This window comes from Thunnus albacares, chromosome 10 (assembly GCF_914725855.1).
Source record: "Thunnus albacares chromosome 10, fThuAlb1.1, whole genome shotgun sequence".
In the NCBI taxonomy this organism is placed as follows: domain Eukaryota; kingdom Metazoa; phylum Chordata; class Actinopteri; order Scombriformes; family Scombridae; genus Thunnus; species Thunnus albacares.
In genome coordinates this window covers 35,105,561-35,121,837 of record NC_058115.1, presented here as the reverse complement: position 1 = coordinate 35,121,837, position 16,277 = coordinate 35,105,561, and the positions used below count along the sequence as shown (strand labels likewise).

Below are 16,277 nucleotides of genomic sequence, written 5' to 3'. Positions count from 1 at the left end.
GAGGTTCTGGTGCTGCGGTTCTGGTGTTGAGGTTCTGGTGCTGAGGTTATGGTGCTGCGGTTCTGGTGCTGAGGTTCTGGTGTTGAGGTTCTGGTGTTGAGGTTGTGGTGTTGAGGTTCTGGTGCTGTGGTTCTGGTGTTGAGGTTCTGGTGTTGAGGTACTGATGCTGAGGTACTGGTGCTGAGGTTCTGGTGTTGAGGTTCTGGTGTTGAGGTACTGGTGTTGAGGTACTGGTGCTGAGGTTCTGGTGTTGATGTTCTGGTGTTGAGGTACTGGTGTTGAGGTTCTGGTGTTGAGGTTCTGGTGTTGAGGGAAAACTTCCTTCATAAAGATCTTCCAGTACTTTAATTAAACTGACGGTCTGATACGGAGCCTGCGGTTTAACCAGATTATTATTGTTCATTTAGAAATCAAACCACAGACTGACTGACTGGTTCCCGGCAAGTATCGCGACAGTTCATCCAAATCTCAGCTGTCTAAACATGAACATATCGCTCGCGCACCCTGTCTGCCGTCTCCCCGTGCCGTCGCTCTACGCCTGCGCACTGTGCCTCAAACGGAGAGACGGAGCTCGAGCCTCCGCACCATCTAATAACCAGCGGGATCAAAAACGGAATAAAACGCCGAACAACAGCTGGATCCAACGCACGAAACGCACCGATCCCACCGCACAGTCACCGGGATAACGGCGGGTTAGCAGGCCGGAGAAGAGTGGAGGCAGGCGGGGGTCGGTACACCGGGAGCCTGCCTGTCTGTCCGCCTGCAGACGGTAAGACAAAGCGGAATGAAGCGGCTGCCAGCGCCGCGTTTAAACACTGAGTCATGCTGCTGGATCATCTTTAACATGAGCTTTTATTCAACTGTCTGTTTACAGGACTGAACACATGACGCTGTGATGGGCCAGATGTTGGCCTCTGGTGATGCTCCATGTTCTGACACACTGTCCTCATGTCCCTCACTGTCTCATCCAGGGCTCCTATTGGCTGGAAGGACGGCCGGAAACACGTGCTGGGACACGAAGAAGACATCTGCAGGACATACAGAGACATAAACACAACATCTGGAGGACATACAGAGACAAACACAACATCCGGAGGACATACAGAGACATAAACACAACATCTGGAGGACATACAGAGACATAGACACAACATCTGGAGGACATACAGAGACAAACACAACATCTGGAGGACATACAGAGACATAAACACAACATCTGGAGGACATACAGAGACAAACACAACATCTGGAGGACATCAAAAAGGAAAAGAAGAAATTTGATGGATTTAAATAAAAATCAAAGAAAGATATAACGAAGACACAGAGGCATTAAGGAAATCTTTTGGGGGACATAAAGACATGCTGTCTCGGACATAAACTGACAATCAAACTATTGAGGACAGACACTGAACTATTGGAAGACAACATGAAGACATTTCTTGGCCAAAAGGAAATATAAAGAAGGGAAAGAACAGGGCATTTGAAGGTGGGTAATGTACTTAAGTGAAGTAAGACAAATAGAAGACAAAGGGACATAAAGTAAACCTCTAGAAGACCTAAAGTGTCCTCTAGTGGACATAAACTGACTTTATGAAGACGTTTTCAGGACAAATAGACATAAAGAAGCATTCTGAGACAAAATATTAAACATTTACATTAACATTTAGTGGACATGAAGACATATATTAGACTTTTGAAAGACATAACAAAGACAAAGATAAAGATCCTTTCGGGGAAACGTAGAGACACTAAGACGCGTTGAGGACATAAACTGACATTAAGAACTGTTTTTCAAGACAAACAATGAAATATTGGACAAGACAAAGAGACACTGAGGCATTCTGAGCATTTTCTGAACATCTGAGTTTTGGATATAATATAACCTGACGCACCAGATGGTTTGTTACACAGAAACATCTGAGAATCGTCCTTGGAGACTGGGCGGCACTTTCAAAGATACTTGGCAGGTGATTGGATGATCCATCTATCACTGAGAGGCAGCTGGGTTCATGAGATCACACAAGAGTCGTGTGGACCTAAAAAAAATAAAATAAGAACATTGAAAGACATTTGGAGAGACATTAAGACACTTTTGGACAGAAGGAGACATTTTCAGGACAAAGTGCTTTTGATGTAATGATGGACATTAATAAGAAATGAGACATTTATTGACCACACAGACATAAAGAAGATCAAGTCAGTTTTATTGATATAGCACTAAATGACAGCAGAAGATACCTCAGGGACCTTTTAGATCAGGAGATGTTCCATCAACGCAGCTAATCAAAGTCCAGCTTAAATTAACTCAACTCTCACTTAAAGCTGTTCCACTAACACAGTTCAGCCGTGTCTCGTCAACGTTCATTCCACCTTTAGGCCTCCACTGTCCACATAAGTAGGCTTGTAAAACTTAAACATTTAATCTGTCAGCGAGTTTTTGCCAACTCGTCTCTTTCACCTGGTTCATTGCGGCACTTTTGGCCTTTTTGGTGAAAACTCCTTTATATTCTTCATATAGTTTCATCAGCAGGTTTGTTCTGCTGCGAGAAGAACGCCGCTCTAGTTTTCTCTTGTTTTTGCGACACCGTATCGTCCTTTCAACAGTCGACTGTCCGCGGCTGCAGGATTATTCTCGCCAGGTTAGAGAGGCGAGCTCAGAAGGACCGACAGGATACATCTGTGTTAATAAATGAACATTCAGATCACTGACTGTGGTTATATTATCAGCAGACTAGATAATATCAGATATATATTTATCTGATGGAACCGTCTGTTGGGAATCTGTTTCTGTCCGTCAGACATTCTTTGACACGCAGCTAAATGACGCTTGACAGTTAGCCTGCCGCAGAGCAGCTAGTTCTGTGGTGTAAGTTACCATGGTTACTGAGCAGCCAATCACATAAGCCACAGTGATGGAACAAAACTCTCACTTAAATTAGCGAGACTTATCAGAATAAGCCAGGCTTTCCCTTTATCCTGCTTGATGGAACACGTCCAGGTCTAGACCCTAATCTTTAATTTACAAAGACCCAACATTCCCCCATTGAGCAGCAACAACAATAATAACAATGACAACACTAATAATAGCAAAAATATGACTAATAATAATAGTAGCAACAGTGGTGGGTGTGAAGCTGGACAACAGTCAGCTGAAGGTTTCCTGCGAGACGAGAAAGCAAAGTTAGTGACATGCATTGATGTTACATGAATACATACAGATGGAGAGGAGGAGGAGGAGAGAGGAGCTCAGTGCATCATGGGAAGTCCCCCAGCAGTCTAGGCCTACAGCAGCATAACTAAGGGCTGATCCAAGGCGAGCCTGGTCGGCCCTAACTATAAGCTTTATCAAAAAGGAAAGTTTTAAGCCTACTCTTAAACATAGAGAGGGTGTCTGCACCCCGGACTGAATCTGGAAGATGGTTCCACAGGAGAGGAGCCTGATAGCTGAAGGCTCTGCCTCCCATTCTACTTTTAAAGACTGTAGGGACCACCAGTAAGCTGCATACTGGGAGCGCAGTGTTCTAGTGGGATAATACGGTATTATGAGCTCTTCAAGATATGATGGTGCCTGACCATTAAGGGCTTTGTAAGTTAGGAGAAGGATTTTAAATTCTATTCTAGATTTTACAGGAAGCCAATGCAGCGAAGCTAAAATGGGAGAAATGTGATCTCTTTTTCTAGTTTTAGTCAGAACACGTGCAGCTGCATTCTGGACCAGCTGGAGAGTCTTTAGAGACTTGTTAGGGCAGCCTGGTAATAAGGAATTGCAATAATCCAGCCTAGAAGTAACAAATGTGTGAACTAGTTTTTCTGCATCTTTTAGGGACAGGATGTGATTTTTGTGATATTACGTAAGTGAAAAAAGGCAGTCCTTGAGATTTGATTTATGTGGGAGTTAAAGGACATATCCTGATCAAAGATAACTCCCAGATTCCTTACGGTGGTGCTGGAGGCCAGGGTAATGCCATCCAGAGCAGCTTTATCATTAGATAATGTGTTTCTAAGGTGTTTAGGGCCAAACACAATAACTTCAGTTTTATCTGAGTTTAATAGTAGAAAATTGCAGGTCATCCAGGTCTTTATGTCGTTAAGGCATGTTTGGAGTTTGTTTAACTGATTGGTTTCATCAGGCTTCATTGATAAATATAATTGGGTATCATCTGCATAACAATGAACATTTATGGAGTGTTTCCTAATAATATTACCTAAAGGAAGCAACTCTGGAGACAAAGACATAAAACAGATTTTAAGACAAAGAGACATTTTAAGAATACAGAGAGACATGATGATGTCTTTTCCTGGACATGAAATGATATTGAGAACCAAGTTTGAGGGAAAACACTGAAATACTGGACAAGACAAAAAGACATTGGAGCATTTTGTGAGCATGAAGAGACAGTCGGAGGAAGACGTCATTTCACGGACATAAACGGACATTAAAGCAGACACTGAAATACTCAAAGACAACGAGACATACAGACATTTTCAAAACAAGACATTTGGAGGACAAACACATATCACATTTAGGGACATAAAAAGACATTTTGAAGACAAATGGTATTTGAGGTGTATTGAGAAATTTTAGGACATTAAAGACATTAATCAGACCTTTGAAGGACAGAAGACAAAGAGACAGAGACCATTTACAATAAACTAAATTAGGAACAGATTTTAAGGAACATAAAATGACAAGGAGACAGCTGGAGGACTTAAAAAAAATGTTTGAGGGATAAAAAGAGACAAAAGACGTTCTTTCTAGAGCATTTAAGAACCTTAAGAACAGATTTTTAAAGGGACAGAGACATTAAGACGTGTTCAGGACACACAGAGACAGTTGGACACTGCGGTCTTCTGGACCACAGGATGATTTTGGACAGACTTGTTCTGGTTTTAAGAAGTTTCTTTTGTTTCCTGACAGTTTGGATGTAACAAGGACTGAGAGGACGCCATGATGTCCCTGAGGTGGACTTGTTTCTGCGTCCCTTCAGCCCAGGTCCTGGTCCTGGTCCAGGTCCTGGTCCTGGTCCTGCCCTGCTCTGTGTGGGCGGCTCGCTCAGACAGAAGCATGATGTCGGAGGAATATTTTGGAGCCACGGTGAACGCCACGGTGCTGGACAGCCGTGGAAACACCGTTCACCTGATGAGCAGCGAGGACGGGACGTACGGACAGAACTCCCCTAAAATGGACTCCAGGGGCGTCGTCATCGCACCTGCACCGCATCACGGAGGTAACAGGTCACATGACATCACACCTGAGGTCCAACGGTGGAAAGTAACTAAGTACTTTTACTCAAGTACTGTATTTAAGTACAGTTTGAGGTACTTGTACTTTACTTGAGTATTTCCATGTGATGCTACTTTCTACATTTCAGAGGGAAATATTGTACTTTCTACTCCACTACATTTATTTGACAGCTTTAGTTACTTTTCAGATGAAGATTTGACACAATGGATAATATAACAAGCTTTTAAAATACAACACATTGTTAAAGATGAAACCAGTGGTTTCCAACCTTTTTGTCTTTTGGCGTCTTACAAAAAGCAGTGTGTAGTCGGGGTCACATTTCACATGTCTATGAGTTGTTAACAGCTCCACCAAATAGTGATTTTTCCCTCTAAACTTCTCACATGCTTTCATTTCAATAAATGTTCAAATGATCCAATATTTCAGCAAAAATCAAAGATTAGAGAAAAAGTCCAAAAACTGAAAACAGATTTGTGTATCAGAACTTTGTTTTTTCTTCTTTCCTCTCCCATTAATCATCTCACCACCCCTCAGATTTATCTGCTGACCCTTTGGAGGGGCCCGACCCCTAGGTTGGGAACCACTGGACTAAACTATCTAACTGTATATAAAGTAGTGTAAACTAGCTCCACCTCCAGCAGCTACAACAGTAACATGCTGCTCTAACACTGATGCTTCACTATTAATAATCTAATGATGTCATATATAATAATATATCAGTCAGAGGGACCAAACCACTACTTTTACTGCAATACTTTAACTACATCAAGCTCATAATACTTATGTACTTTTACTGCAATACTTTAACTACATCAAGCTCATAATACTTATGTACTTTTACTGCAATACTTTAACTACATCAAGCTCATAATACTTATGTACTTTTACTGCAATACTTTAACTACATCAAGCTCATAATACTTATGTACTTTTACTGCAATACTTTAACTACATCAAGCTCATAATACTTATGTACTTTTACTGCAATACTTTAACTACATCAAGCTCATAATACTTATGTACTTTTACTGCAATACTTTAACTACATCAAGCTCATAATACTTATGTACTTTTACTGCAATACTTTAACTACATCAAGCTCATAATACTTATGTACTTTTACTGCAATACTTTAACTACATCAAGCTCATAATACTTATGTACTTTTACTGCAGTACTTTAACTACATCATAATTAGGACTGCTCCTGACCAAAGACTTTCCTAGTTGACTTGTTGTCACATGTTTATGATATTAATTTAATTATTTAAATATATATTTTGGGGCGTCAGCAGATGCTTTGAGTTCCAGGGCAGAGAGAGAATGTTATCAGTAACATTATTAACGCTGTGCTACATTACAGAGAAATACAAAACCATAATAATGAGCCTTTAAAAGTGCACACATGAAGTGAGCCGACTGTTAATGACAATGCTAACAGCAAAAGTGGTAAATTCAATTCAGTTTTATTGATAAAGCACCAAATCACAACAGAAGTCATGTCAGGGCTGTTTCCACATAGAGCAGGTCTAGACTGAACTCTTTAATCTACAGACCCAACATTCCTCCTTTAACAGGAAGAAACAGGCTCAGACGCAGCTCCAGACTAACTCTTCCTGTGACTGACCCACCAACGAAAACTTGGTTAAAACTTGGAGACTCGTCATCGACTATAAGGCGGCGGCCCTGCTGAAGATACTGACGTACTTTTACTTAAGTAGGATTAGTAATTAGTAATGGAGTATTTTTACATTGTGTATTGGTACTTTTACTGCAGTAAAGGATCTGAATCCTTCTTCCAGCTCTACTGAGCTCACACATGATCTAATGTTAAAGCTCAGCAAAATCCAAGCATAAGTTCAGTTCACTGCACAAAGGCAAACAGTAATTCAGGCTTAGTCCAGGAGTGCGAGGTTTCCTATGTGCTCTGTGGTGGCATGTGGTTCTTCCCCATGCCACCACTTGTTGAAACTACATATTTTCTCTCTTTGAAATGCCTTATTTGTTGTTACAAATAAGGCATTTCGTGACACCGTGACGGCTCTTGTCAATCAGATGTAATTGTCACACATGACGTCACACATGACATCACACATGACGTCACACATGACGTCACAGCTGAGGTCACAGCTGAGGTCGCAGCTGAGGTCACACGGCGTTTGTGACCTGATTGTGTGAATATTGTTCCTTTCTGAGGTTGAACTGATCAACAATAGTGAATTATTCACAGTCACAGTGGAACCGTCTCTGCTCTGAAAACCAGTGAGATTATTTGAAACGACGCCTGTATTAACGTAGTGATGACGATCTCGACGTTAGCGACGGCGTGCAGCAGCAGCAGCTGATGTTAGCGACGCTGATCTCTGCGTGACTCTCAGACTCACATCATGTCAACTTCACTACAAAATCTTTACAAATCTTCATTTATTCATGTTTGACATAAACAACTAATTAGTCATTATTAGTTAATCAGCTTTCAGCAGATTGTTGAGCAGTTTTAACAGTTTCCAGCTGAACAACAGAAACACACAGAGCGACTGGACGGTTTACCTGCTCAGGTGATCTCATTTCAGCGGTTTATCTTCACCCGATGACATCATAGATAGGGGCGGAGCTTCAGCGTATCTGCCTGAATACTTGACGTGGTTCGACTGATGAATGAATCAAACAACCGTCTCAACACGGAGTTCAGAGTCAGCAGATTGTTGATGAGACGACCTCAAAGTCAAACTGCAGCGAGGAAACCTCAAACCTGCGTCTCACATTCACACGTTTCCTCTGCTGCATCAACACGGAAACACCTGACTGAGCTCAGGTCAGCCACTCGTAAGGCGCCTTCACACAGCGACAGGCCGCCGCCCGACGTCCGGCCGCCGCCCGACGTCCGGCGTCCGGCCGCAGGCTCCTTCACTCTGTTGACAGTCGTGACAGAAGTCCCTGTGGCTCCTGAGTCCCTGTGAGACTCGTCCACTGACTTTCTTTGGTGACCAAAGAGTGAGTCAGAAATTTAAGACCAAATTCTCATAAACTGCTGCTACGAACCAAACCGACCAATCAGAGCACGAGATGAAACACGTCTCTGCACTCTGACAAACTGATGGTTCAGTCTCACAGATTATATTACTGTGACCTGCAGGAACCACTGAAGGCTGTTGCACACGTCTCGTCATGACCTCTGACCTCTGTGGGCTCAGCCAATCACTGTTGAGCACAGCTTTCAGTGAGAGATGGACCAGAAACAAACAAGTTGTGTTTCTAAATCTGAAGAACTGAACAAAAACAAAGTGACTTCATATGGAGACAAAAACATGAAGTCTGTTGGTGAAACATGAGTGCAGAGCGTCTACTGCTAGCAGCCTCCGCAGCCGGAGGAAGCTTCCTGAAGCTGACCAATCAGAGCAGAGTGGACTCATCAGGAGGCGGGCCTTAAAGAGACAGAACTGAGGGGCTGCATAAAGGACCAGTAGAAGATAAATAAGGAGTTTTTAACTGGAAATCATGCAAAGATATTCCAGTAGAGCCCCAGAATATAAATATAGAGCTGGACATGTAAAGAATAGGTGTGCTTTACAGTTTAGTACAGCACCACCAGGAGTTCAGGAGAGGTAAAGAGGAAAGAGGTGTGTGTGTGTGTGTGTGTGTGTGTGTGTGTGTGTGTGTGTGTGTGTGTGTGTGTTGTTGTGTACAGAGACACTGCAGAGCTTCAGGATGTTGAAGGTCGGAGTGTCTCGGCTCTGTAGTGTCAGATTACAGTCAGACTGTCCAAGGACACTGCAGCTCTCTGCAGCACTCAGATACCCTGAGCTCCAACATCTGATAACGTTATAATAACATTATTACAACACTATTACAACATTATTATTATAACATTATTATAACATTATTACAACATTATTATTACAACATTATTATTATAACATTATTACAACATTATTACAACATTATTATAAAATTATTATAACATTATTATTATTAACATTATTTGGGGCGTCTGTGGCTCAGGAGGTAGAGCGGGTTGTTCACTTATCAGAAGATCAGCGGTTCGATTCCCGGCTCCTCCAGTCCTCATGTTGAAGTGTCCTTGGGCAACATACTGAACCCAGAGTTGCTCCTGATGGCTGCACCATCAGATTATATATATATATATATATATATAGATCATGATTAGATTCCCTCTGGGCTGGTTGGGACCTTGCATGGCAGCCATCAGCGTATGAATGTGTGTGAATTGGTGAATATGACTCATAGTGTAAAAGCACAAGACTAGCCAGCAGTTTTAAATGTGATTCAGTGTCGTCCGCTCTGGTCCCAGGAATACATTTAACTATAGCTGCTGGTGTCGCTAACTTCATGTTTCTGACTATGGAGCTGCCAATAATCACAGTTGGTTTCTCAGCAGGTGTGTCGCTGAGTGGGGAGAACCAGTTAGAAACATGAACTGGTTGGTGGTGAACCGTGGGCTTCTGCTTAGGGCTATGCTTCCTTCAGACAGTCACCCAGACACCCTGGCCTCCCGGCTGCTCGGGAGGCCAGGGTGAACTACCGGGGGAGTGGGAGCTACGCTAGGTCGGCCCACACCGGCTACTGGGGGCTGGCTAACTACATTAGCTGCTGATTGGTTTTCCATTGTGTGGAGCCGCACTTCCAATTCACTGAACCTTGCCTTCAACACTGCAAATAAACTACATTTATTACATGTACCACTATCACTAAAGGAGGCAGAGAAATAACTAAATGTATGATACACAGAGCAAGAGAGAGCAGGAGAGCAAGAGGGAGAGAGAGAAGCCATCGCTAACTGCTAAGCTAAGTTAGCTGCTAAGCTAACTGCTGAGCCAAAATAACTAACAACTGTGGGATTAGTAAGAAAAGTGGCTAAAAGAAGGAGAGAGCTAAGAGTGCTTGAGCAGAAGTAGTGTAAGTTTAAATGTACAGCAGGTAATTATCCACAGTAATGAAGAATAAAGCAAAATTAACTGAGCTGGGAGCAGCAACAACGCTATCAATAAACACAGTCAGCAACTGGAAATGACACAATATGCTTATTGCAGCATGTCAGCATGCATGAGCATGGACACACTTGATCAGGTTTATTATATGGTCTTGATATCAGTAATTGCCAGATATGCACCACTTGTATTTCTGATAACATGCCAGTTGTTTTTAATGCTCACATCCCAGGTCTTACTTGTAATAATCACCATCCAACCCACTACTCAAGGGTTATCAATAATCAGACTGCAGCCTGTCTTGCCGGTGCTTTCATCACTACCACTCTGGAAAAGCTGTTAATAGACTGCGCCCTAGACAAACTGGTGAATGTTTTTAATTCCTTCTGTCCAACCATCCTTGACTCGGTGGCCCCCAGTAAGTATATACGACCTAAAACCAAGTCTCAGCCTTGGTTTGATGACACCAACAGAGCGCTTAGACAAGACTGCAGAGGTGCAGAAAGAAAGTGGAAGAAAGACAAGCTTCAAGTATCATATGAGATTTCAAAACATTCCCAACAGTTTTCCAAGAGGCCGTTAAGTTCGTTAGAGCAGAATAGTTTGCTGACCTGATAGCAAAACACAACCACCAACCAAGAGTTCTTTTCAACATATCAAGCATCCTAATCAACCCCACTGACAGCGACATTACTAACATATCCTCAGTGAGCTGTCATGGTTTTCTTAATTTCTTTGTCAATAAGATCTCTACTATCCGAGCTCATGTATGTCCCAGTGGTACCCTAGTAGTAGCTTTGCCAGTGCACACTGCTTCTTTTACTAACTTTTATTACTAACTTATTCCACTCCAGCACTTGAGAAAAGTTGTTTCTGATTTAAAACCGTCTCCATATCCATTTAACTCTATTCCTCCCTGGGTCCTGAAAGAGGTTTTTGACAGTGTAGGTCACTCTGTTCTGTAAATACAGCTCCCTTATTTCTGGTCAAGTACCAACATTTTTAAACATGCAGTCATGCAACAATTTATCAAAAAGCCCGATCTTGATCACACCGACACAAATAACTACAGAAAAATTTCAAAACTACCACTCCCTTCCAAAATTTTTGAAACTGTTGTCTTCCAGCAACTTCAGTCTTTTTTAACTGAGAATAATATGTTTGATATCTTTCAGTCTGGTTTCTGTCCACAGCAGAGCACAGAGTCTGCACTAATCAAAGTCCTGAATGACCTGCTGCTGTCTGCTGACACTAAGATCTGTGCAGTATTATTGTTGTTAGATCTCAGTGCTGCCTTCGATATTCTGGACCACCACATTCTTCTAGAGCGCCTAGAGCACTGGGTGGGCATCTCAGGCACCGCACTCAAACTCAAATGGTTTGCTCCCTTCCTAGAAAGGAGAACCTTTTCAGTTTCTTTTAGTGGATCATCATCTGTCCCTGCCCGCCTCTTGTATGGTGTTCCACGACGTTCGGTGTTAAGCTGTATTTTATTTTCATTATGCATCTTACCGCTAAGTCAGTACAGTACTTTATTCAATGTTATTATAACAGTACTTTATTCAATGTTATTATAACAGTACTTTATTCAACTTTATTATAACAATACTTTATTCAACTTTATTATAACAGTACTTTATTCAACTTTATTATAACAATACTTTATTCAACTTTATTATAACAGTACTTTATTCAACTTTATTATAACAATACTTTATTCAACTTTATTATAACAATACTTTATTCAACTTTATTATAACAGTACTTTATTCAACTTTATTATAACAATACTTTATTCAACTTTATTATAACAGTATTTTATTCAACTTTATTATAACAATAATTTATTCAACTTTATTATAACAATACTTTATTCAACTTTATTATAACTACTTTATTCAACTTTATTATAACAGTACTTTATTCAACTTTATTATAACAGTACTTTATTCAACTTTATTATCACAGTACTTTATTCAACTTTATTAAAACAGTACTTTATTCAATGTTATTATAACAGTACTTTATTCAACTTTATTATAACAATACTTTATTCAATGTTATTATAACAGTACTTTATTCAACTTTATTATAACAATACTTGATTCAATGTTATTAGAACAGTACTTTATTCAACTTTATTATAACAATACTTTATTCAATGTTATTATAACAGTACTTTATTCAATGTTATTATAACAGTACTTTATTCAACTTTATTATAACAATACTTTATTCAACTTTATTATAACAATACTTGATTCAACGTTATTATAACAATACTTTATTCAACTTTATTATAACAATACTTGATTCAATGTTATTATAACAATACTTTATTCAACTTTATTATAACAATACTTTATTCAACTTTATTATAACAATACTTAATTCAACTTTATTATAACAATACTTTATTCAACTTTATTATAACAGTACTTTATTCAACTTTATTATAACAATACTTTATTCAACTTTATTATAACAGTACTTTATTCAACTTTATTATAACAATAATTTATTCAACTTTATTATAACAATACTTTATTCAACTTTATTATAACTACTTTATTCAACTTTATTATAACAGTACTTTATTCAACTTTATTATAACAGTACTTTATTCAACTTTATTATCACAGTACTTTATTCAACTTTATTAAAACAGTACTTTATTCAATGTTATTATAACAGTACTTTATTCAACTTTATTATAACAATACTTTATTCAATGTTATTATAACAGTACTTTATTCAACTTTATTATAACAATACTTGATTCAATGTTATTAGAACAGTACTTTATTCAACTTTATTATAACAATACTTTATTCAATGTTATTATAACAGTACTTTATGCAACTTTATTATAACAATACTTTATTCAACTTTATTATAACAATACTTTATTCAACTTTATTATAACAATACTTTATTCAATGTTATTATAACAGTACTTTATTCAACTTTATTATAACAATACTTTATTCAACTTTATTATAACAGTACTTTATTCAACTTTATTATAACAGTACTTTATTCAATGTTATTATAACAATACTTTATTCAACTTTATTATAACAATACTTTATTCAACTTTATTATAACAGTACTTTATTCAACTTTATTATAACAGTACTTTATTCAACTTTATTATAACAATACTTTATTCAACTTTATTATAACAGTACTTTATTCAACTTTATTATAACAGTACTTTATTCAACTTTATTATAACAATACTTTATTCAATGTTATTATAACAATACTTTATTCAACTTTATTATAACAGTACTTTATTCAATGTTATTATAACAATACTTTATTCAATGTTATTATAACAGTACTTTATTCAACTTTATTATAACAATACTTTATTCAACTTTATTATAACAATACTTTATTCAACTTTATTATAACAATACTTTATTCAATGTTATTATAACAGTACTTTATTCAACTTTATTATAACAGTACTTTATTCAACTTTATTATAACAGTACTTTATTCAATGTTATTATAACAATACTTTATTCAACTTTATTATAACAATACTTTATTCAACTTTATTATAACAGTACTTTATTCAATGTTATTATAACAATACTTTATTCAACTTTATTATAACAATACTTTATTCAACTTTATTATAACAATACTTTATTCAACTTTATTATAACAGTACTTTATTCAACTTTATTATAACAGTACTTTATTCAACTTTATTATAACAATACTTTATTCAACTTTATTATAACAATACTTTATTCAACTTTATTATAACAGTACTTTATTCAATGTTATTATAACAATACTTTATTCAACTTTATTATAACAATACTTTATTCAACTTTATTATAACAATACTTTATTCAATGTTATTATAACAATACTTTATTCAACTTTATTATAACAATACTTTATTCAACTTTATTATAACAATACTTTATTCAACTTTATTATAACAGTACTTTATTCAACTTTATTATAACAGTACTTTATTCAACTTTATTATAACAATACTTTATTCAACTTTATTATAACAATACTTTATTCAACTTTATTATAACAGTACTTTATTCAATGTTATTATAACAATACTTTATTCAACTTTATTATAACAATACTTTATTCAACTTTATTATAACAATACTTTATTCAATGTTATTATAACAATACTTTATTCAACTTTATTATAACAGTACTTTATTCAATGTTATTATAACAATACTTTATTCAACTTTATTATAACAGTACTTTATTCAATGTTATTATAACAATACTTTATTCAACTTTATTATAACAGTACTTTATTCAACTTTATTATAACAATACTTTATTCAACTTTATTATAACAGTACTTTATTCAACTTTATTATAACAGTACTTTATTCAATGTTATTATAACAATACTTTATTCAACTTTATTATAACAGTACTTTATTCAATGTTATTATAACAATACTTTATTCAACTTTATTATAACAGTACTTTATTCAACTTTATTATAACAATACTTTATTCAACTTTATTATAACAGTACTTTATTCAACTTTATTATAACAATACTTTATTCAACTTTATTATAACAATACTTTATTCAACTTTATTATAACAGTACTTTATTCAATGTTATTATAACAATACTTTATTCAACTTTATTATAACAGTACTTTATTCAATGTTATTACAACAATACTTTATTCAACTTTATTATAACAGTACTTTATTCAATGTTATTATAACAATACTTTATTCAACTTTGTTATAACAATACTTTATTCAACTTTATTATAACAGTACTTTATTCAACTTTATTATAACAATACTTGATTCAATGTTATTATAACAATACTTTATTCAACTTTATTATAACAGTACTTTATTCAATGTTATTACAACAATACTTTATTCAACTTTATTATAACAGTACTTTATTCAATGTTATTATAACAATACTTTATTCAACTTTGTTATAACAGTACTTTATTTAACTTTATTATAACAGTACTTTATTCAACTTTATTATAACAATACTTTATTCAACTTTATTATAACAGTACTTTATTCAACTTTATTATAACAATACTTGATTCAATGTTATTATAACAGTACTTTATTCAACTTTATTATAGCAGTGTTGTAGCAGTCACCCGTTCTGAATGCGGATAGTTGCATGTCTGGGTTGATTGGAGGGTTTATGCAGATCACCTGTGTGCAGAGTGGGGGGACTGGATCCCAGGTGGTGATTGAGAGCAGCTCGGTTCGTTCCCCTCTCGGCCAATCGGGCTTTGACGACGCCCTTTTTCTGGGGTTTAAGAGAGGAGAGAAACTGCACACCGGGGTCACTGTTCTTTCCTCCACTGGTTGCAGACCTCATTTGAAAAGCTTGTCGGACAGAAACTCTGGCCTGTTCAGGCCCTTTTGTGTCTTCTTTCTAGTCTTTTTCTTTCTGATGTGAGGGACCTTTGGACGGAATACCATAACATAATCCAAGTGTCCTGCATTGGTTTCTTAGTGCCATTGTGCAAGAAGTTGTGCTTGCCCCATGATAGCCTAAACACCTGCAGGCTTTATTTTTTTATACACATTAAAGAGGTGTTTGTTTATCCTTATCAAAGAGGCATTTTTTCGTTAGTATTATTGAAGAGGCATTATTTCATTAAGGGGATGTTTCCCATTGTGCAACACCTTGTGAGGTTTTTCCAAGTGAATATTATTTGTTTTTTTTAATTTTCTTTATGTGGCTGGGAGCTGGTTTTCTGACTTCTTACAGAACATCTGTGTTGAAGGGGCATCAGTACCACCACAGTATTTTATTTAGTAGTGTAATATTTTAGTAGTTTACAGTAGTTTAGAAGAGATTTCAAAATATTGCGATATCGTGTATTGTGATATAACCTAAAAATCTTGTGATATTATTTGAGTTCACCCTGTCAGGCACAGTTTAATGGGAGCAGTTGGCGCTCAGCCTGAACAGATGAGCTAAGGGGTAACAGCGTGCTTCATGTGACCATCATCATCATCATCTCCTCAGTAACCATTGTAATGCTGTGTTTCCTCAGTGGTGGACCGGCAGGGCTG

The 16,277-nt window shown here is 36.9% G+C and overlaps 1 protein-coding gene and 1 long non-coding RNA gene across 3 annotated transcripts in view; one reads left to right on the top strand and one right to left on the bottom strand.

The window, feature by feature from the left end:
* Positions 1-296: 296 nt before the first annotated feature.
* Positions 297-16,277, top strand: part of rnf130 (ring finger protein 130) — a 43,307-nt gene continuing 27,326 nt past the window's right edge. The window contains exons 1-4 of one of the 2 annotated variants that reach the window (XM_044364720.1): positions 297-769; positions 972-1,486; positions 4,919-5,228; positions 16,259-16,277. The exon at positions 16,259-16,277 is cut by the window's right edge and continues 173 nt beyond it. In XM_044364720.1, coding sequence (XP_044220655.1) covers positions 4,949-5,228; positions 16,259-16,277 — 299 coding nt within the window. In that variant the 5' untranslated portion in view covers positions 297-769; positions 972-1,486; positions 4,919-4,948. Of the gene's footprint in view, positions 770-971; positions 1,487-4,918; positions 5,229-16,258 lie in introns of those variants that run through there. The other variant, XM_044364722.1, reaches the window with a different exon arrangement.
* LOC122991096 lies at positions 942-2,750 on the bottom strand. Its single transcript, XR_006405529.1, has 3 exons — positions 2,239-2,750; positions 1,893-2,036; positions 942-1,028 (listed from the first exon to the last, which is right to left on the bottom strand). It is a non-coding gene; the product is annotated as an uncharacterized LOC122991096 (long non-coding RNA).